This window comes from Pelophylax lessonae (assembly GCF_965119305.1).
Source record: "Pelophylax lessonae genome assembly, chromosome: 2".
Classification (NCBI taxonomy): Eukaryota; Metazoa; Chordata; class Amphibia; order Anura; family Ranidae; genus Pelophylax; species Pelophylax lessonae.
This window is the reverse complement of record NC_138769.1, coordinates 21,442,055-21,464,553: the sequence shown is the minus strand read 5'-3', so window position 1 is coordinate 21,464,553 and position 22,499 is coordinate 21,442,055. Positions and strand designations below refer to the sequence as shown.

At 45.2% G+C, this 22,499-nt stretch overlaps 1 protein-coding gene and 1 long non-coding RNA gene across 2 annotated transcripts in view; one reads left to right on the top strand and one right to left on the bottom strand.

Moving 5' to 3' along the window:
* Window positions 1-22,499, top strand: part of LOC309545729 — a 149,782-nt gene that overhangs the window by 5,172 nt on the left and 122,111 nt on the right. The gene's annotated exons all lie outside the window — the stretch shown is intronic.
* LOC309545727 (cystatin-A-like) overlaps window positions 1-22,499 on the bottom strand; it is a 40,711-nt gene that overhangs the window by 1,227 nt on the left and 16,985 nt on the right. Inside the window, exon 2 of the mRNA XM_082245064.1 lies at window positions 14,361-14,462. Coding sequence (XP_082101190.1) covers window positions 14,361-14,462 — 102 coding nt within the window. The remainder of the gene's footprint in view (window positions 1-14,360; window positions 14,463-22,499) is intronic.

Sequence of the window (22,499 nt, the reverse complement as noted above, 5' to 3'; positions counted from 1 at the left end):
TTCAATGCAGAGAGATCAGTGTGCCCCCATTCAATGCAGAGAGATCAGTGCGCCCCCTTTCAATGCAGAGAGATCAGTGTGCCCCCATTCAATGCAGAGAGATCAGTGTGCCCCCTTTCAATGCAGAGAGATCAGTGTGCCCCAATTCAATGCAGAGAGATCAGTGTGCCCCCATTCAATGCAGAGAGATCAGTGTGCCCCCATTCAATGCAGAAAGATCATTGTGCCCCCGAGACCAGTGCACTTACCTGCAGCGGCGGCTTCTCCTCAGTCCCCCAGCGTCTCCTCGAGTCCTCCTGCCTCCTCCTCGGCCAATGGCATGGTTTTGTCTTTCGGCCAATCAGGAAGTGGGTCTCCGGCCAGGAGTAGGACCCGTGTGACAATAGCGAATTTTCATTCGCTATTGTCACACAATGGGTGGACTTGGGGCGCACTGCTCTGCCCCCCCTTCCCCCTGGGTCCACCCTTTACTGAAGCCTATTAGAGCCTCTGGCTCTAATCAGGTGACTCAGAAAAAAAAAAACCCATTAAACTCCATGGATAGGGGGGGCGGCGCCCCTGCACCCCCAACTCACTGGCCGCCACTGGATGGAGGGGTAGGAGGAGCAGAAGACATTGGCATTGGATAGAATTGGTGAGGAGAAGGGGACAGCAACATTGGATGGAAAGGGCTGAGGAGCAGGGGACAGAAACATTGGATGGGGGGGTTGAGGAGCAGGGGAGAGTAACATTGAATGGAAGGGGGTAAGGAGCAGGGAACAATAGCATTGGATGGAAGGGGATGAGGAGCAGGGAACATCATTGGATGGAGAGGGTTGAGGAACAGGAGACCGCAACATTGGATAGAGTGTGGTTGAGGAGCAGGGGACAACAGCATTGGATGTAGGGGTTTGAAAAGCAGGGGACAGCGACATTGGATGGGCGGGGGGGGGGGTGGAGAAACAGGGGACAGCAACATTGGATGGAGGGGGGTGAGGAGCAGGGAACAGCAGCATTGGATGGAGGGGGTTGAGGAGCAGGGGACAGCAACATTTGATGGAGGAGGGAGGGGGGTTTGAGAAGCAGGGGAAAACAGCATTGGATAGAGGGGATTGAGGAGCAAAGGACAACAGCATTGGATGGAGCGGGTTAAGGAGCAAAGGACAACAGCATTGGATGGAGAGGGTTAAGGAGCAAAGGACAACAGCATTGGACGAAGGGGGGGGGGGGGTGAGAACAGGGGACAACAGCACTGAACTCCTGAAAAATGCCTAAAAATGATACACTCAGGTGTGAATGGTGCCTTAATGTCCAACAACTCCTGTCTGCCGTCAGACTTCTACAGAAGATGTTGTGATTATGTACTGGACAGTATAGTAATTGTACATTTTTTCCAAATTTTTGAAGACTTGAATGCCCACATATTTCTCAAATGCTAAGTGAGAACTTTAAACTAATTTGGGATGCAAACACATTGGCTGGTGCCCAAATGAAGCAAACACAGGATCTAAATGACACCCCCACTTTGAAGATATCCAAATTTGGCCGCTCCAGCACTATACTGATATAATGTTACATATTCTAAACCAACTCTGCAAACTGTATCTCCTGTATATTCTAAATGATCTGTCTGTCCATGGCTGGATCATGACGGATGTAAAAAGGATTACTGAAATAAGCAAAAATATGATTCAGAACTACTCCCCTCTGGCTAAAGGGGGGGGGGGGGGTGCAGTGGGGAGGTAGTGGGAGCCAGCAGGATCTGGATGCTTCTGCTCAGAACCAGGAGGAGAATATCACTGACAGATTCAAATACTTTAGCCATAGTTGAGCAGTTCCTCAAAAGTTTGGCCGGCTGCTATTTTTTTCTGCTGTGCTGAATGGAGTTGAAGCATTCCAAATCTGCCGGCTGGTCCTGTGGGGATGTGCATGTATCCTACCTCCATTTCACCACTGCAGAACTTGTGCCTCCATTTGTTACCCCAGTGGGTAAGACTGAATTGAGACATTTACGTGATATGAAGGAAGGATAGTATGTGACTGGTGGGACATTACAGAGCAGAATTAGTGAGGGGGGTGGGTGGGTTGGCGACCCCCCTATATACAAAGTGCTAAGTGCAAACAAAATAAAAACTGCTCATTCAGTAAATCAACAAAAAAAACAAAGGTGCACACTGTGTCATAGATTTTATTAGTTAATCGCAGTGATAAGTGCCAGTGAAAACCGTTTAAAAGAACGAATATGGTGATGGTAATACAGCTAAAATTTTATACCATTTAAGGTGGTTTATGCTTTTATCTATTTATCCAAATATATTATCACTAACACTGTATTACCATCACCATATTCGTTCTCTTAACCACTTAAGCCCCGGAAGATTTTACCCCCTTCCTGACCAGGGCCTATTTTGCGATTCGGCACTGCGTGACTTTAACGGACAATTTCGCGGTCGTGCGACGCTGTACCTAAATTAATTTGACGTCCTTTTTTTCCCACTAACAGAGCTTTCTTTTGGTGGTATTTGATCACCTGTGCGATATTTTGATCATGCGCTAAAAAAAAAAAAATAGCGTCAATTTTGAAAAAATAACAATATTTTTCAAATTTTTTTATATGAAATTCCCAAAAGAAAAAAATGTAAAAATCAAAATTTTTTAACATTTTAGGCCAATTTGTTTTATGCTACATATGTTTGGTAAAAAAAAAAATTGCAAAAAGCGTATTTTGATTGGTTTGCGCAAAAGTTATTGCGTTTACTTACTAAGGGAAAGATTTCTGTCATTTTTGGTGGTTATTTTTTTAACGAGTAATGGCGGCGATCTGCGATTTTTTTTTGCGGGACTGCGACATTGCGGCGGACAGATCGGACCCTTGACTGACATTTTTGACACTTTTGGGGTTACCAGTGACATTACTACAGTAATCAGTGCTATACATATGCACTGTTACTGTAAAAATGACACTGGCAGTGAAGGAGTTGACTTTATTGGAGAGGGAGGGGTTAAGTGTGTCCCTAGGGGCGTGTTTCTAACTGTGATTGGCTGTGGCTACTAGTGTAAGAACAGAGATCAACGGTCCTACATAGTAGAACCGTGTGATCTCCATTCTTACACAGGGAAGAATGACAGGCGGCTTTGTTTACAATAGCCGCCTGTCTTTCTTCCGGTGTAACGGACGATCGCGAGTGCCCGGCGGACATCGGGTCCATGAACGCGCGGGAGCGCGCCTCCGGTGGTGCGCGCTCACTCCCTAGAGCCTCACAGGCTAGCGATGTAGCCCTACGTCGCTTGCCTGTGAGGGGCTGACCGCCGCAGTAAATAGTCGTACGGCGGTCGGCAAGCGGTTAAACGGTTTTCACTGGCACTTATCACTGCGATCAACTAATAAAATCTATGACACAGTGTGCACCTTTGTTTTTTTTTTTGTTGATTTACTGAATGAGCAGTTTTTATTTTGTTTGCACTTAGCACTTTGTATATAGGGGGGTCGCCAACCCACCCACCCCCTCACTAATTCTCTCTAGCACAAGCACTTTATTCATCACTGAAAAATCGGTTTACTTATCATTAGTGCTTATGTTTTATGGAGGAAACATTTTCTAAGTCTGCTCAAACAGGTAGCGGCTTATACAGACTTTTCCTTTCCTTTAAACATTTGTACCCCTGGTTCCAGGGGTAGGTTTGTGGCAGCTAACACCTGTATATCTATACATATTTGTATTAATTACTCCATAGCGCTGGTCAGTTTTCTGCTTTTATTACAGAGCAGAGAATGAATAATAGTGTGTGACTGTGGGGGAATATTAGAGTGTAAGCTCCTCTGCTACAGAGACTGATGTGACTGGCTCAATGTTCTCTGTACAGCACTGCGGTATATGTCAGAGCTATATAAATATATAATAATAATAGTGTGCGACTGTGGGGGGGACATTAGAGTGCAAGCTCCTCTGCTCAGAGACTGATGTGACGGGCTCAGTGTTCTCTGTACAGCACTGCAGTATATGTCAGAGCTATATAAATGTATAACAATAATATGTGACTGTGGGGGTGACATTAGAATGTACATTTTTGTTCATTAAAAATCTTACAAACATATAACATAATAAAAACATATTTACAAAATAAATACAATTATATATAAACAAACAAAAATAGCTTACTTCAGTATAGAAAACAAACTTGCCTTTTTTCCCAGTAAAAAAAACAAAAAAACAAACAGAACTAAATATACAAATCAAGACAAATGTTATTATTATTATAACAATAAGGCACCACAACAAAGCCTTAACCTCCACCTAAAGAAAGGCTAAGAAACTATTACACATTTATCCTATGCATGCAGCCTTTTTACAAAAATCTGATCTTATAAAAATCTAGGGGGTGTGAAAGGGCAGAAAGAAAATACGCACACCCAGAGACTGACAGACAGCAGTTATGGGGACCTGACATTCCTCCACGTCTTTGTTCAGGCTCCTGGCCTCCATCTGTCCTTCTCAAGTCCCCGAATCTTCTCAACTGAACCCAGAATGTTGTACACCACCACCTCTGCAGGAAGGACTTTTTTCCGATTGGAAACCTGACACAACGTGCATTTCATGTGAAGTAACGGACTACTAAGCTAACTAGAAAAAGTGTCGCAAAATCGAAATCCCAATGCGTCTCAAAAGATCCATACGACCACTTCGCATAACGCAAGCTGGAAAGGAAAGGGATGCCCAGAGCTCCACCCACCCACTTATAGACTTCTATATTGAAGGGGCTCTGAAGCAAGAAATGATCCATTGTCTTCTCCACCCCACCCCACTCCACTCCACTCCACTCTTGGACAACCACAATTCTCTGCAGTGCGATGCTTCAAGTTGCCCTTCACACAGAGTCTTCCATGGAATGAGCGCCAGGCCAAATCCCAAAACTTTAAAGGGATTCTCTCCAGATTAATCAAACATAGACCCTCTCTCATAACAGGGCCTAGGCAATCCCCAAATGCCAGTGGCTCGTTAAAGGCAGATTCAACAACCCTCCTTTTCAGGGCCTTCCTAGGAAGACACTTTATTTCCTCCGTCATCACTCGCCGAAGCATTTTCAGTCACTGGGCCACGTAAGCCGGGAGCCTACTATGTCGATCCCTCAGGCTTTTCACTGGCCCACTATTCTCCCAGTTTTGCAGAAAAGGCCTAAACGAGAACTGAAAAATACCGACCCACCCAGGCCTCTGTCAGCATATTACCAAAATTATGTTTCAAAAACATCAGAGAAAAGAATACCACTGGGTTGACCATATATAGACCACTCATCTGCCTGGGAAGGTAGGTTTCAGACCTCTTAATGAGGTTCAGTTTGTTACCCCATAACAGCTGGAAGAAACAGCTGTAGATCTTTGCATAGAGAGACACTGGCAAAACACAGACAAAGCGGACATACAGAAATACCAGGATCAGGGTAGTTTTAATCTGGTCAATCCTTTCCCTATAAGAGAGTTTATATTCCTTCCAGCTGGCAACCTTGGCATCGACATCCTGTAGCCTGCTTTCCCAATTTGCAAGGTCGTAATCGCCTGCACCAAATTTAATGCCTAAAACTTTAATTTCCTGCTAGGCCTCTAGGAAGGTGTCTGGAAGCTCGAAACCACTGCCTTCCTCTCCCATCCAGAAAACTCCACTCTTATCCTGATTGATCTTTGAGCCAGATGCCTCAGCATACTGCTTCATCACCAAGACCACCTCCTCTGCCTCCTCTGTCCCAGAGATAAAAAACAGACACGTCATCAGCATAGGCCACAACCCCCGAATGAGGCTCACCAGGAATGTGCATAGACTTTCAGCACAAAGGCCTGCTCTCTAACCTCTTGACTAAGGGATTGATTGCTAGCGCGTATAGAGGGGGACTCAAAGGACACCCCTGATGTACACCCAAGCCAACCTCAAAAGGCTGTCCGATCCAACCATTCACAAGCATGAAGCTTTTAGCCCCTCTGTAGAAGGTCTTGTGCCAATCGATAAAGCCCCCCTCCAGGCCATACATGCCAAGAAGCCATAGGTACTCATGATTGACCCAATCAAAAGCTTTAGTCTGATCCAATGTTAGCAAGTACTTTCTCCAGCCTGCAGCCCTGCACCACTCCAGGGCCTCCCAGACAGCTAACACTGCTGAAAAAGTGCTTCTACCCTGAACTGAACAGTGGTGGTGGTGAGAAAGTAATTACCCTCTACAGACGATAAATGCCAGAAAATTATTTTTGCCAGTATCTTCCTATCAACATTGAGAAGGCTAATGGGCAGCCAATTCTCAATTCTCAAAGAATCTTTACCCTTTGATAGAAGAATCACTGCAGATTGTTGCATGGAGGGAGAGAGCAAACCCTCTCTGACAGCCATTAAAAACCTCCACCAAATACAGGGCCAAAGTAACCTTAAAGTACTTATAAAACTCGGCTGTCAATCCATCTGGCCCAGGCAACTTCTTAATGGCAAGCTTACCAATAGCCTTAACCACCTCATCTGCAGTGATGTCCTCTGTCAAACTCACAAGAGAACTGCCATTTTCCAGTCCTGAAATTTAATCCAGAAAACTTGAGATGCCAGCCCGATCAAGGTCTCTGCTACCCAGGTCAGCATGGTATGACCTGGCGGTTTCCAGGATCCCTGACTTGGACTTTGTCAAGGAACCCGTACTGTCTACCAGGCCTACAACTGACTTAACTGCTCTACCTTGTTTGCAATTCTGGTAAGGATCAGACGAGTGATATTTCCCATAATCCCTTTCCAGGACCAAAGAAGAATGCCTGTCATATTGATACTCCCTGAGCAAGAGTTTAACCTCAGAGATCATCCATGGATCTCCATTATTCGAGACAAGCCTATCAAAACTTCCTCTGCAGATGCTGGTAGGTGACATACTTATCAAGCTGTTTATTTCTTTCTATGGTCTTGAAAAACCCAACGATCCTTCGTTTTGTAAGCTCCCACCACTCTGACTTTCTGCTGCAAAAGTCCATGAAAAAAATCTTCAAAGGATTGACTCACCTTCTCATCATCCAGGAGTGTCCAATTCAGCTTCCAGGTACCCCTCCCCCTAAGTGGTGTATCGTATCTGGGCTATTCAGAGTCACAGACAGAATATAGTGATCGCAAAACTCCACGGCCTGATACACTGGTGCCGAGAAGGCGGAGTTCCCTTAAAAAAACAAAAACAAAGAAACTATCTATTCTACACTGACTACTACCCTGATGAAAAGTGAATCCCGTGTCATCAGCAATGAATGTGCACATCAACCAGACCCGCCTCTCTAGCTATTTGGTTTAAAAAAAAAAAAACTTCACAGTCCAGCCTGGCTCCGGTGCCTTTCCTTTCCTTAGTCCTAGTGACGGTGTTGAAATCACCACCGAAGACGACTTGCTGGGCTGTAAAAAGAATAGGCTTGAGCTTCATGAAAAAACATTTCCTGTACCACTTTGTCTGGGGCCCAAAGATGTTGATCAGGCGCAGGTCCTGCTCCCCCATGGAGACGTCCAAGACCATACATCTCCCCATTTCTACCTCAATAATCCGCCAACGGGTTACCATGCCGGAAAAAAGTACCGCAACTCCAGTGTAAGGCTTGGACACAAGAGACCAAAAGGAGGGGCTGTGCCTCCACTCCTTCGCCAGATGAATATCAGCCAATCTAGACAACCAGGTCTCTTGCAAAAAGAAAATATCAGCAACAAACCTGCTAAGCAAAAATTGGGCCATGTTACGAGCACTTACTAATTTTATGCTGGCGACATTAATGGTCACCACCTACATTGAAGGGGGAACCGCCATCAGGATGATTGAGGTACAAGTTTCTTGGAGACCCTACACGATTTAATGCTCCTTGTGATTCCTCCTTCATAGAAATCACTGACTCATCACCAGAAGACCATCCACCCTCCACCTCCAAAGCGTTTGACACCTCTGCCCTCCCAGGTTCAGGAGCACTGACATCCTTCCTCCTTCTCCTCCCATTACTCTTTTTCCTTTTAGCCTCCAACCATTCCCTATCCTCATTTGACAATCCTGACGGCAGAACCCCCTCCCCCCTGCCCTCCAGGACATCCTCAGTCAAAACCCCTGCATTAACCCCTCTCCTCACATCATTTACCCCAACTTCCACATCATTCACCCCAACTTCCACATCATTCACCTTGCATTCTGCACCAGCCACTTTCATTCCCTTCCTTTCCCAACTCCCACCCTACTATAATCCAATCCATCACCCACTCCGCTCCTCTGTGTCTGCTGACCACCCGCACTTCTGCTACGCCGAGGAGGAGGGGTTGGCAAAACCATACACACTGGTCCAGGACCCTCCACTGCCTTCACTACTCTAGGAAAAACAACAGGTGCAGACCCAGACTTGACAACCCCACTTTCTGACACTGACTGGGGAACCACAGACTGGGGGGAAACTGATACCACAGCCGGCCTCACAGATTCTAATGGAACAGAGACACTGGGATCCCCTGGCACAAGCTCAGCCAACCCAGACTCTCCCCTAACCAGACAGAAGAATTCCTCCACTAACTCAAACTTATTGTGCAAAGCCTCAGGGCACTGGCTATAAGGGTGACCAACCTTATCACATAGGTTACACTTAATGTCTTACAGTCCCTTGCCAGATGTCCCAGTTCCTGACACAAAGAGCACTTCTGTTCTGTACAGGAAGAGGAGAAATGTCCCTTGGCACCACATTTATGGCACAACTTAGGTTGACCAGGGTAGAAGATGGTAATAAGCCTATCGTTACCAATAAATGCAGAGAAGGGCAAATGCTGGACCACATTCTCACGCACTCTCAACCTCATTGACACAAACTACCCACCCGTCCAGATTCCTCTATCATCCACAATCTTTTTTAGGGGACACAACATTTCACCAAACCTCCTCAACCAGATCTATAAATCCTCAGGTGGTATAGACTCATTCCTCGTCAAGATAGTGACATTCTTTATTAAGGGCTGTATTGAGATAACTTTGGGGACAAGCACTTTTCAGTCCAGCTGGCCCCTATACACATGCTCATACCGCTCCCAAGATGCAGTGATTCTGGATGCACGAATGATAAATCATATTCATAGGAACCTGCCGGACTGATGAGAGCATAAATATCCTCCGCCTTAAATCCCGTGTCTAGGTTCTTATCCACAACCACCCTCCTTCCTACCCGAGCTGCACCACATTCCTGCTTTTAAAGAAAGAAGGTCCGTTAGGTGAAAGTCCCATAACTGGCTCCCTTCCAGCAGCAGCATGAACTTGTCCTGATCGAACCCTAGCATAGCTCTTACCCAGCACAGAATTAAGGGTTTTAGACACATTTAACCACTTGCCGACCAGTCAAGTTGACTGTACTGCGGCAAAGTGGTTAGTTACGTCTGGTATTCAGTTACAGCGGGAGTCTGGCCAGGGGAGGAGCAGTGGTGATCACCGCTGCTCTTCCCCGATCGTCGGGGATCTAGTGTGGAAATCTGCCCGCTTGTGTAAACAGAGCGGGCGGATCTCCTAAGTGACAGGCAGGGTCAGATTGCAGGGTTCAGCATAGCTCAACCTGCGATCTGTCCCTGTGTCACTCTGTCACCTCCCCCCGCACACGTCAGTAAGGACCAGGCATATATTAACCCCTCCCTCTCCAATAAAAATTAACCCCTTCCCTGCCAGTGTCATTTTTACAGTAACAGTGCATATATATAGCACTGATTACTGCAGTAATGTCACTGGTACCCCCAAAAGTGTCAAAAATGTCAGTCAAGGGTCCGATCTGTCTGCCGCAACGTCGCAGTCCCGCAAAAAAAAAAAATCGCAGATCGCCGCCATTACTCGTTAAAAAAAAAAAAAACAAAAATGACAGAAATCTTTCCCTTAGTTAGTAAACGCAATAACTTTTGCGCAAACCAATCAAAATATGCTTATTGCGATTTTTATTTACCAAAGATAGGTAGCAGAAAACAAATTGGCCTAAAATGATAAAAAATTTAGATGTTTACATTTTTTTTGGGGGGGGGGGGATTTCGAATAAAAAAATGTGAAAAAGTAAAAATCGCACAGGCGATCAAATACCACCAAAAAAAAAGCTCTATTTGTGGGGAAAAAAAGAACATACATTTAATTTGGGTACAGCATTGCATGACCACGCAATTGTCCGTTAAAATAACACAGAGCCGAATCGCAAAATATGGCCTGGTCAGGAATGGGGTAAAACCTTCCGGTCATAAAGCGGTTAAAAATACGCTCATTGAGAATTTTTTTGTCATAGACATGTAGCTAAATACATTTTGGCGTAAATATATGACAAAAATTGAATATATTGGATATTTTTTAACTGTCAAAGTAGAAAAATATTGTTATTTTTTCAAAATTGTCGTGTTTTTTAATTAATATCGCAAAAAATGAAAATCGCACAGGTGATCAAATACCACCCAAAGAAAGCTCTGTTTGTGGGAAAAAAGGACGTTAATTTAGTTTGGGTACAGCGTTGCATGACCGCGCAATTGTCAGTTAAATTCGCACAGTGCCGAATCGCAAAAAGTGGCCCAAACGTAAGACAGCAAAATCCTCCGGTGGTAAAGTGGTTAATTGCTGCCTAGGAACCTCTGAAATCAGGTTTGGTAAATTACCCACCACAGCAGTCCCGCTCACCATTGTCCCAGAGGTACCATAATTACCAGCAGTCCTGTAATTAGGTAAAGTCTTCTGTTTACAAAAAACACCAGCTGTTTTAGCATCCATACGGCACTCCTGCTCTGCGGTTTTAGTCTCCATACGGCACTCCTGCTCTGCGGTTTTAGTCTCCATACGGCACTCCTGCTCTGCGGTTTTAGTGTCCATGTGGGAAACCTGCTCCTTGCTCTCACAGACGACAGGAACTTCTTTGTCTGGCTTCCGGTCATCTCCTCCTGCATTCCTTGCATATTGCAAGGATCCATTGACAGATGCAATCTTGTCCCTGGCAGCAATCACAGGAAAATCCTCCACACACTAAGACAGGCACATAGGCATTCCTTCACCAGCATTTTCCTGAATTGAAACAGTTCCAGCACGTCCACCATTTGCAGACACTGTAGCACTGCCGCCATTTTGAAAATATTTGAGACTCGATCTCAACAAAAATATATACCAAAGAACTGAAAGGGGGAAGAAAGGAGGATTCTTCATCCCCTTCAAAACACTGGGACTTTCAGGGCATCTATTAAACTGATCTCAAGAGGAATAAACATTGAAATGAATATGTTTAAAAACAGATTTATTGCACAAAAAAATTCAAATGTATTCATAAAAACCATCGTACAAACATACATAAATGGGTATATAACAGGAACCCTTGTGCATAACACATGTAACATATTTAATATATAAAATTCAAACCATAGAAGGTCAGACTTGACAGTTTTTTAGGTATGCTGTATTCCCTAGCTCCACGGAATCGCCTGAAGAAGCTGCGGAGCGAAACACGTAGAGATTCTCTGATTATGTTCTCACCACAAGCGAACCCTGTATACCTTAAAAACTGTCAATCTGACCTTCTATGGTTTGAATTGTATATATTAAATATGTTACGTGTGTTATGCACAAGGGTTCCCTTGACATAGGAGCATACTGTTATATAACCATTTATGTATGGTTTTTATGAATACATTTGAATTTTTTCGTACAATAAATCTGTTTGCAATCCGTAATTTTCCTCAACCTCCTCCTGAGATGGCCCAGGCTGTTGGGGGGGGGGGGGGCATATACTGACTCAGACACAACAGATCTTGAGACAGGAGCAGTACTGGGGCCACCATGTAAAGCCACTTCCATACCCCCCTTCCGGACTGTCGCCATTGCTGCGGCATCCACGCTTTGGCTGGTACTTACACTGGCACTCTCCATCTGTTGTAATCTCTCATTCTCTTACTTCTCTTTGAATACACCATTACTTTCCTTCAAAGAGGCAACCGACTTCTCCTGCTTTTTTAATGCCTCCTCCAGAGACTTCAGCTTGGAGTCTTCCCTCTTACTGCTCCTGGTTTTACTATGCAGAGATTTCTTTTTCCTGAAATCTGCTTTCAGGACAGAAAGCTTCTGTTCCTCCTTCGTAATACAGCAAAGTCTATTCACCACTCTATTCTGGAAGGCTGGTAAGGACTCCCCTTGCATATGGACAAGCCCAGGATCCATTGCAGCTTGAGCACATGGTGTAGGCCTCAGAGCCTCTGCAGAGCCTTCACCTTCGACTTCCCCCACCCGCTGCATGGTGGTTGGGAAGACGGCTGTAGGAGAGCTCCCAGGCTTGATGTTTCCTCCAGCTTGAGACCAAAGCAGAGTGAGCCAGCAGCACCTTGCAGAACAGCACCACCTGGTGGAGAGACAGATGTGACTGGCTCAGTGTTTTCTGTACAGCACTGGGGTATATGTCAGAGAGTCAGAGATATAATTGTATAATAATAGTGTGTGACTGTGGGGGGACATTAGAGTGGAAGCTCCTCTGGTACAGGGACTAATGTGACTAACTCAGTGTTCTCTGTACAGCGCTGTGGAATAAGTTAGAGCTACAGTAAATTAATGTACAATAATAGTGTGTGACTATGGGGGGGGGGGGGGGGCATCAGAGTGTAAGCTTCCTTGGTGCAGAGACTGATGTGACTGGCTCAGTGTTCTCTGTACAGCACTGCGTTATATGTCAGAGCTATATAAAGGTAAAATAAAAATAATAATGATAATAATAATAATAGTGTGTGACTGGTGGGGATGATGTGATTGGCTTAGTGTTCTCTGCAGGAATTACAGAATACATATACAAGTGTACAAAAATCTAATTCCTGCTCCCCTACAACTGGTCCACTCCATGGCTGTCATGCCCAGGGCTGGTGCTTCCACTAGGCAGACTAGGCAGCCGCCTAGGGCGCATTGCCACCTAGGGGCGCAGCCAGGAGTCGGCACTCTCTCTCCATCATGAATGATTATTGTGAGCTGAGGGGAGAGGTGGCGGTAGGGGAGGAAGAAGGGACAGAGGAAGATGCCAGGTGTATTGGGCAATGGCGGAACTATCAGGCCCTGGCTTTCCACCACTGTTGGAGGGGCCCCAAGAGGCAGGAATGGAGCCCACCAGAGTGCTGCCTGCATGATGATCCTCTTCAGCTGGAGCTGAACGGCCTTAACCCCAGGCAGGAAGTGACTCTCTGCACTGAGCTGGTAGGCAGCCGTTCATTTCCCTGGGTTGATATTAAGCAGGGAGCGGAGGAGAGCTGAGCCTGAGCCGTAGCTCGGCACTGGAGGGCGGAAACTTTACTGGGGCAGAAGCGATGAGGCACTGGAATGGTCTGAGGAGGTTGGTGATGAAGGAGGTGCGGAGCTCTGACTGCTGCTTTTCCCTCCACCAGGAGCCGGTTGGAGCTGTGGTGAGCACTGTGGTCCAGGAGAGGAGCGTCCTGGGAGAAGGAATCAGCAGAATCATGGTGAAGGAGGGCAGAGTGGGGGCCACTCTCTTCATACCGCCCAGTGAGTGTCCCCAGAACAGGGGATCGGTGTCCCTGGGTGTTACATGGAGCATCCCTGGTATGAAAGGGAATTGGGGTCACCAGGTGTGCCATGGGGAATCGGAGTCACCAGGTGTGACATGGAGGATAGGGGTCACCGGGTGTGCCATGGGGAATCAGAGTCACCAGGTGTGACATGGAGGATAGGGGGTCACCAGGTGTGCCATGGGGAATCAGAGTCACCAGGTGTGACATGGAGGATAGGGGTCACCGGGTGTAACAGGAGTTCGGGGTCCCTGGGTGTGCCATGAGGAATTGGGGTCCCTGGGTGTGCCATGGGGGATTGAGGTCCCCAGGTGTGACATGGAGGAACATCAGGGTCCCCAACTGTGACATGGAAAAACATCAGGGTCTGACATAGAGGAACATTGGGGTCACTGAGTATGACAGCATGACATGAAGGAACACGGGGGTCCCTGGGTGTGACATGGAGGAACATCGGGGTCAGTGGGTATGACAGCATGACATGGAGGAATATCGGGGTCCAAGAGTGTGATATGGAAAAACATCAAAGTCCCTGGGTGTGACACGGAGGGACATTAGGGTCCCCGAGTGTGACATGGAGGAATATGGGGGGTCACTGGGTATGAAAGGATAACATGGAGGAACCATCGGATCAGGGTCACTGGGTACGACATAGAGGAGTTTTTAACCTGTTCCCCTTTTTTTTTTTTTGGGGGGGGGGGTGCAAGTAGCTGGTCTTGCCTGAGGCATAAAATAGTCTAGCACCGGCCCTGGTCATGCCCAATGTGCCTCCACTGTGTAGCTGTTGCACATATTATACTTCTCATTGTAGAATCACGCTGTGTCCTGAACAGTGAAAATAATGTTGCATAAAACCAACATTACCTTGAAGTAGTAATTTGTTCCGGCAACAACCTGAGTACTGACGAGGATTGCTGTAAATCTGCAGGGGTTCGTCCCGGACTGTTTCACAAATGCATCTTTCACCTGAAAAGAAACAAAGGGCATCAGGCTTGGAAAGACCAATATACAGTATATACAGAAGACCTGCACTCAGTAGTAGCTGTAATACAGTCATTGCTGCAGTGGATCAGACTAACCAGATAGGCACTGCAGGTCCTGCACAGTGCAGCTGACAGCAGCTTCGGGAGAGGAGGCATGTATGCAGGGGAATGTGAAGAGTCAAACAATACATGTACTCTATAGACTAAGATCGTTCAAAATAGATACACCTCCCAATATAATATATAACTACATAGGAATTTGTATACAATATATATACATACTCTCTCTCTCTCTCTCTCTCTATATATATATATATATACACACAGTATCTCACAAAAGTGAGTACACCCCTCACATTTTTGTAAATATTTTATTCTATCTTTTCATGTGACAACACTGAAGAAATGACACTTTGCTACAATGTAAAGTAGTGAGAGTACAGCTTGTATAAGGGCTCTTTCACACTTGGAGTCCGTCGGACGGACTCCGTTTTTCTCAGCGGGGGATCGATCCGCCGATCCCCCGCTGAGCAGGAGTATGACAGCTGTTCTCTGCGCTGTGTGCGGAGACACAGCTGTCAGGTTCCCCTTTCATCTCTATGGGGGAATTGGATGGGAACGGACCGTCTGTCCATTCTCATCCGATCCCATCAGATCCGCTGGACGGATGGAAAATAGGGTTTCCATCCGTCCAGATTTGACGGATCGGATGTCAGCGGACATGTCTCCCCTGACATTCGATGCCCCATAGGAATGCATGGGGTGACCGTTCAGATCCGCCAAAAAAACGGACAGGCGGATCTGAACGGTCCGCCTGTGTGAAAGGGGCCTTACAGTTTAAATTTGCTGTCCCCTCAAAATAACTCAACACACAGCCATTAATGTCTAAACCGCTGGCAACAAGTTAGTGTTACAAGGTCTCAGGTGTGAATGGGGAGCAGGTGTGGTAAATTTGGTGTTATCGCTCTCACTCTCTCATACTGGTCGCTGGAAGTTCAACATGGCACCTCATGGCAAAGAACTCTCTGAGGATCTGAAAAAAAGAATTGTTGCTCTACATAAAGAAGGCCTAGGCTATAAGAAGATTGCCAAGACCCTGAAACTGAGCTGCAGCACGGTGGCCAAGACCATACAGCGGTTTAACAGGACAGGTTCCACTCAGAACAGGCCTCGCCATGGGCAACCAAAGAAGTTGAGTGCACGTGCTCAGCGTCATATCCAGAGGTTGTCTTTGGGAAATAGACGTATGAGTGCTGCCAGCATTGCTGCAGAGGTTGAAGAGTAAGGGGGTCAGCCTTTGAAGGGGTAAGGGGGTCAGCCTGTCAGTGCTCAGACCATACGCCGCACACTGCATCAAATTGGTCTGCATGGCTGTCGTGCCAGATGGAAGCCTCTTTTAAAGATGATTGTAATGTTCTGGTACCTTTGGGTACCCTAATTACTCTTTCATAAGTGTATGCGCCCCACCATTCTCTTTTGGTAAGGTGCGCATACACCTTTAAGACTGATGCTGTCATCACTGAGCGCCGGACTGGATGGCTATTTAGATCGCCGGCTCTCACTCACATGTGTTCGTTCAAACTGCTTTGTGCCTTGATGCTAACCTGTCTTGAAGCTCACATGCTTGCAAGCATACCTCGCTGTCGGAACCACGCTGCGCTGATCCCTGTATCCCGCTACCGGATCATCCGCTCTTGCCGAACCTCTCCTCTGCTAAATTGCTATTAGTGATAAGTACCCCACAGGGGAAACCTCTATAACCTTTATACTAAAGCTTACACTATCTAGCTCTGCATACTAAGGACTATTACTACATCTGCATTATCTAAGATTGCTAGCTCTTGAGCCTACTACCACCTGTTCTTGCACTGGGTTGATCTCTCTTGTATGTCCACCTGCTACTCTGTCATCTACTACCATACATGATTGCTAAACCTATCTACATCCCATCTGCTACTATCTTACTTTCAAGAACATTTCCTTTCAAGTGTCTGTCATCTACCATCTCTACCCAACCTGTCTCTTCAGCCTATCATCACTGTGTTACTATATACATAAGTAACTCTAGGAAACATCTTATTGAGTGTGTGTATTTACTTGCTGAATTGAGATCATCCACACATGATGAGTCATTGAGAGTTGGGAATGGTGTCTCAGCGTTTCTCTACATGACTACTGAAGTGGAATATTTCTGCAGCTGAAAATCCACATCATACGTAAAACGCAGGAGCGTTACAGATTGAACGAACCACAAATGGATTCAGCGGAAATAACCACTCAGATGACACAATTAAAACAGCAAGTAACTGCGTTAATACACGCACTTGCTGAATTAAAAGAAGACAATCAGGCTCTGTCACAGCAGGTAATTAGACTGACACAACTTACCTCTGCTCAGTCCCCTGAACCCAAAATAAATCCTCCTTTGGTTTTTACAGGCGATTGCAAAAAATTTCGCGAATTTAAAAACGCATGTGAGTTACTTTTCTTGCTAAAACCCCGTACCTACCTTACTGATCACATTAAGGTTTGTACTATTATTTCTTACCTAACAGGCGATCCTCGGGCCTGGGCAGACTCTCTTTTTGAGAAAAACGACCAGCTTCTCAACTCCTATGCCTTGTTCCTAGCAGAACTCACTAGCCTATATGATGATCCCAATAGGCAGAGTACTGCCGATCTTCAATTAAGATCCTTGAAACAAGGTAGGAGACCTGTAGAAGACTTTGTCGCAGAATTCAAGAGATGGACCCTTGATTCAGAATGGAATGATGCATCTCTGAAAACCCAATTTAGGCTTGGCCTATCAGAGGCAGTTAAAGACGAGCTCGCCCGAGCGGATCTGCCAAAAACCCTGGATGCATTGATACAACTCAGTATCACCATAGATAGAAGACTACGAGAAAGAAAGGCTGAGAAAATGGGAATGCCATTATCCAGTTCTTCTCGGATTTCGGCCGTTGACCCCGTTCCTATGGAGGTAGGAACCATACGCCCACCTCTATCAACTATGGAAAGAGCCAAAAGACGATCTGGTAATCTCTGCTTGTACTGTGCATCCCCGGATCACAAGATAAACGTCTGTCCCCTTGTTATCAGGATCTCTCTGAGGTTTTTCTTGAGAAAAATGCTCAAGCACTACCTCCCCATCGAGACTATGATTGTAGCATTGATCTACTCCCAAATAGCAAATTGCCGTTCGGTCATGTTTATCCACTTTCACAGGATGAACTTTCCCATCTCAAAGACTATTTGGATGAGAATTTGGAAAAAGGTTTTATTAGATCTTCCAATTCTTCCACAGCAGCAGGACTCTTTTTTGTCCGCAATAAGGACTCAAGTCTCAGGCCTATCATTGACTATAGGCAATTGAATGCTATTACAATAAAAGATCGCTATCCTCTACCGCTTATCCCTGAGCTCATTGAGCAGGTGCGTGGAGCTACCTATTTTTCAAAATTGGACCTGAAAGGAGCATACAATCTCATTCGAATCCGTGATGGACACGAGTGGAAGACTGCATTCAGAACCAGATACGGATTGTTCGAATATCTTGTAATGCCATTCGGGCTATGCAACGCCCCTGCAGTTTTTCAACGATTTATAAACGATATTTTCAGAGACTTACTAGATGTCTGTGTTGTGGTATATCTGGACGATATACTTATATATTCACGATCCCTGTCTGAACACATAAGACATGTAAGACTAGTATTATCGAGATTGCTTGCACACAACCTTTATGTGAAACTGAAAAAATGCTTGTTTCATAAAGAAGAGGTACTGTTTCTAGGCTACATCATATCCAAAACAGGAATCGAGATGGACATGAGTAAAATATCCTGCATTCAGGATTGGCCTACACCAACCACACGCAAGGCGCTACAGCGATTCCTTGGATTTTCGAATTTCTACAGGAAGTTCATCAGAAACTTCTCTGCCATTGTGAGACCCCTCACACAGCTCACTAGCATTAAAAAACCATTCAAATGGTCAGATGGAGCAAATAAAGCTTTTCACCTGTTAAAGACAAGGTTTACTTCTGCTCCCATATTACGCCATCCAGACCCATCCCTCCAATACATTCTGGAAGTAGATGCGTCAAACATGGCAGTAGGAGCAATACTCTCCCAACGACCAACTCACACTTCACCACTTCATCCAGTCGCCTTTTTTTTTAAATCCCTAAGCAGTCCCGAGATAAATTACCCCGTGGGTGAAAAGGAACTGCTTGCTATAAAATTGGCTCTGGAGAATTGGCGACATTTACTCGAAGGCACCCAATTACCAATACTTATATACACGGACCATAAAAATCTCCAATATCTTCAGACTAACAAAACTCTTTCGCACCGACAGGTACGATGGTCACTATTCTTTCTAAGGTTTAACTTCCTAGTGACCTACACACCTGCAGATAAGAACAAAAAGGCGGATGCACTATCACGACTAACTGAAGAAAACTACTTCGAAATCCCTTCCGTTCCTATAATACCTCACAAACGCATTATTGGAGTTGTCCGTTCCTTGAAGGAAGAGGTTTTGCATGGTATAAGTTTGGATTCACCCCCACCACAACTAAATACTGATGCAGAAGGCTTCCTCTACTACAACGACAAACTTTACATACCACCTACCATACGCACCAAGATCTTGGAATTATCGCATGATGTGCCTATGGCGGGACATATGGGTATGACAAAGACTCTTAATCTGATTACCAGGCAATTCTGGTGGCCTGACATGAAAACATCTATACAAAAATTCGTCTCTTCATGCAATGTCTGTGCCAGGTCCAAAATTGACACTACGAGACCATCCGGTCTACTATGCAGTCTACCAATACCCCAAACTCCATGGGAAGTTGTGTCCTTGGACTTTATAGTGGAATTGCCTCCTTCCAAAGGATTTAATACCATCTTAGTGTCAGTGGACCATCTGACAAAAATGGCACATTTCATTGCTATTCGCAGACTACCTTCGTCCGAACAAACGGCAGAACTCCTGATGAAACATGTCTTTAAGTTACATGGTATCCCAAAAACTCTTCTGTCTGACCGTGGATCACAATTTATTTCCAAGTTCTGGCAAGAACTATGTCACATACTAAGGATCAAGCGGAAGCTCACTTCTCCTTACCATCCGCAGACCAACGGACAGACTGAAAGAGTCAACCAATGCATCGAGCAATATTTACGTTGTTACACTTCTTACCAACAGGATGATTGGGTGGATCTTCTCCCTCTGGCAGAATTTGCCTACAACAACGCAACCCACAGTACGACCAAGCAGAGTCCGTTCTACTTGAACTATGGGTTTCATCCCTCTATTCTTCCACCACGCATCCTTCCTTCAAATAACCCAGTAGCTTCAGACTATCTTACCCAAATAAAGGACTCTCTGGGTTTGCTTAATACTACCATTGCACACGCTCATAGTCAACAAAAGAAGTACTATGATCTTCGCAGAAGACCTTCTCCTCAGTACGCTATCGGGGACCTCGTTTGGCTCTCAACAAAAAATTTAAGACTGAAAATCCCTAGCAAAAAGCTTGGACCTCTGTTCTTGGGACCTTTCCCAATCAAGAAACTTATTGGAAAATCTGCAGTACAGCTTACATTGCCAATAGACCTCAAAATACATCCCATTTTCCATGTGTCGCTACTGAAGCCCCATGTTCCTGACCAAGGAATAAGGCCTACTATCCCACCTCCTCCTCCTGTACAAGTTGAAGGTGGAGAAGAATACGAGATAAAAGAGATTCTGGATTCTCGTATCCACAGAGGAAGACTTCAGTACTTGGTTCGATGGAAGAACTATGGGCCCCAAGATGACACCTGGCTAAACACCTCTGACATACATGCCTCTAGATTAATCCGCAATTTTCATGCGAAGTACCCAGACAAACCAGCTCCAGAGGCCTTCAGGAGCCGGCCTTAAGGGGGGGGGGGTACTGTAATGTTCTGGTACCTTTGGGTACCCTAATTACTCTTTCATAAGTGTATGCGCCCCACCATTCTCTTTTGGTAAGGTGCGCATACACCTTTAAGACTGATGCTGTCATCACTGAGCGCCGGACTGGATGGCTATTTAGATCGCCGGCTCTCACTCACATGTGTTCTTTCAAACTGCTTTGTGCCTTGATGCTAACCTGTCTTGAAGCTCACATGCTTGCAAGCATACCTCGCTGTCGGAACCACGCTGCGCTGATCCCTGTATCCCGCTACCGGATCATCCGCTCTTGCCGAACCTCTCCTCTGCTACATTGCTATTAGTGATAAGTACCCCACAGGGGAAACCTCTATAACCTTTATACTAAAGCTTACACTATCTAGCTCTGCATACTAAGGACTATTACTACATCTGCATTATCTAAGATTGCTAGCTCTTGAGCCTACTACCACCTGTTCTTGCACTGGGTTGATCTCTCTTGTATGTCCACCTGCTACTCTGTCATCTACTACCATACATGATTGCTAAACCTATCTGCATCCCATCTGCTACTATCTTACTTTCAAGAACATTTCCTTTCAAGTGTCTGTCATCTACCATCTCTACCCAACCTGTCTCTTCAGCCTATCATCACTGTGTTACTATATACATAAGTAACTCTAGAAAACATCTTATTGAGTGTGTGTATTTACTTGCTGAATTGAGATCATCCACACATGATGAGTCATTGAGAGTTGGGAATGGTGTCTCAGCGTTTCTCTACATGACTACTGAAGTGGAATATTTCTGCAGCTGAAAATCCACATCATACGTAAAACGCAGGAGCGTTACAATGATGCACAAGAAAGCCCACAAACAGTTACTTGTGTGTTAGATCCGTAGTTGCCCTTAAATAGTAAGTATAGCCAACATCCCGGTATATAATCTGTAAAGAGTTTGGTGCCTCAAACCAAAATTAGTGGGACTTTATGGGCTGGTCAAGAAGTAGTAGAGTGTGTAAAAAATATCACAATTTATTACAATGTTCATAATACATATGATAAATAAATGAAAATTGGGTGCCAATGGGTTATAGACCCATGTGTATGGTGAAAAATAAGATAGAAAGAGTGACAATGTGAATGGTGAACATAGATATAATTCTCTGTCTGTTCAGGCTCATGTGTGAGACTCTGGAACGTTTTGAGAGAGAGTATATCTCTAATTTCCAACGCGTTTCGGCATTCTAAGATATGTTGCCTTTATCAAGGAAATTAGTCGGTCACCATATCTGGAAAATATATGGTAAGAATAAGTTGTTTGCATAGTATGTAAATATTTCCATAAAAATGGGAAAATGAAATATATAAACATACTTGTGACATTAGCGTCAGATCCCGGACCTTGTTATCTGCTCTCTCAAAATATTTCACACAGGATTTGGAGGAATCACTGTCTCTATGGTGGAAAGGAGTTTGAGTGAATTTATTGAAATAATAAGGTGGTTTTATATGGGAGTTGTTCAATAAAAAAATATTACAATTTAGAATCGTTGCTCTTGTTAGTGGGGAGGAGTCCCTTCGGATATCCTGAAAGTGTTGAGTACGGTAAATATTCAAGTATAAAAGAGCATGGCGATGAAAAGTGAGTCCTTTAATATGTAGATATAATTAATATGACACTTACAAGTTAGATGTAGTTGATTATTGTGGCCAGTAGAGGGAGCTCCGGTCTTGTGTCCCGGTTGTTTCCCTGGTAACAGTAATATAAAAATAAGCCTTTGGTCAAAAGGCATTTTGTTTGAAAGGATCATCCAACAATGCAATGAGTAGTCATTGTTGGATGGTAACTTGCAGTTTTGGAAGAAAATGGGTGGCTGGGTGTTCTGGAGAAGCGAGTCCTGGGCGTCCAGTACGTTCCCTCGGCTGGAGGGAAGTGGCGCCCTATTGGAAATCCCCGGCTTTATATGCCCGCTCACGCATGCGCAGTGGCGCATCGGAGCGTCACAGCGCGGACCCGGCTTCCGGGTGAGCGTCTCGGCATGGTGCGCGCGAGGCGAACCTGCGCGCGCATCCAGCCTGTGACAGAT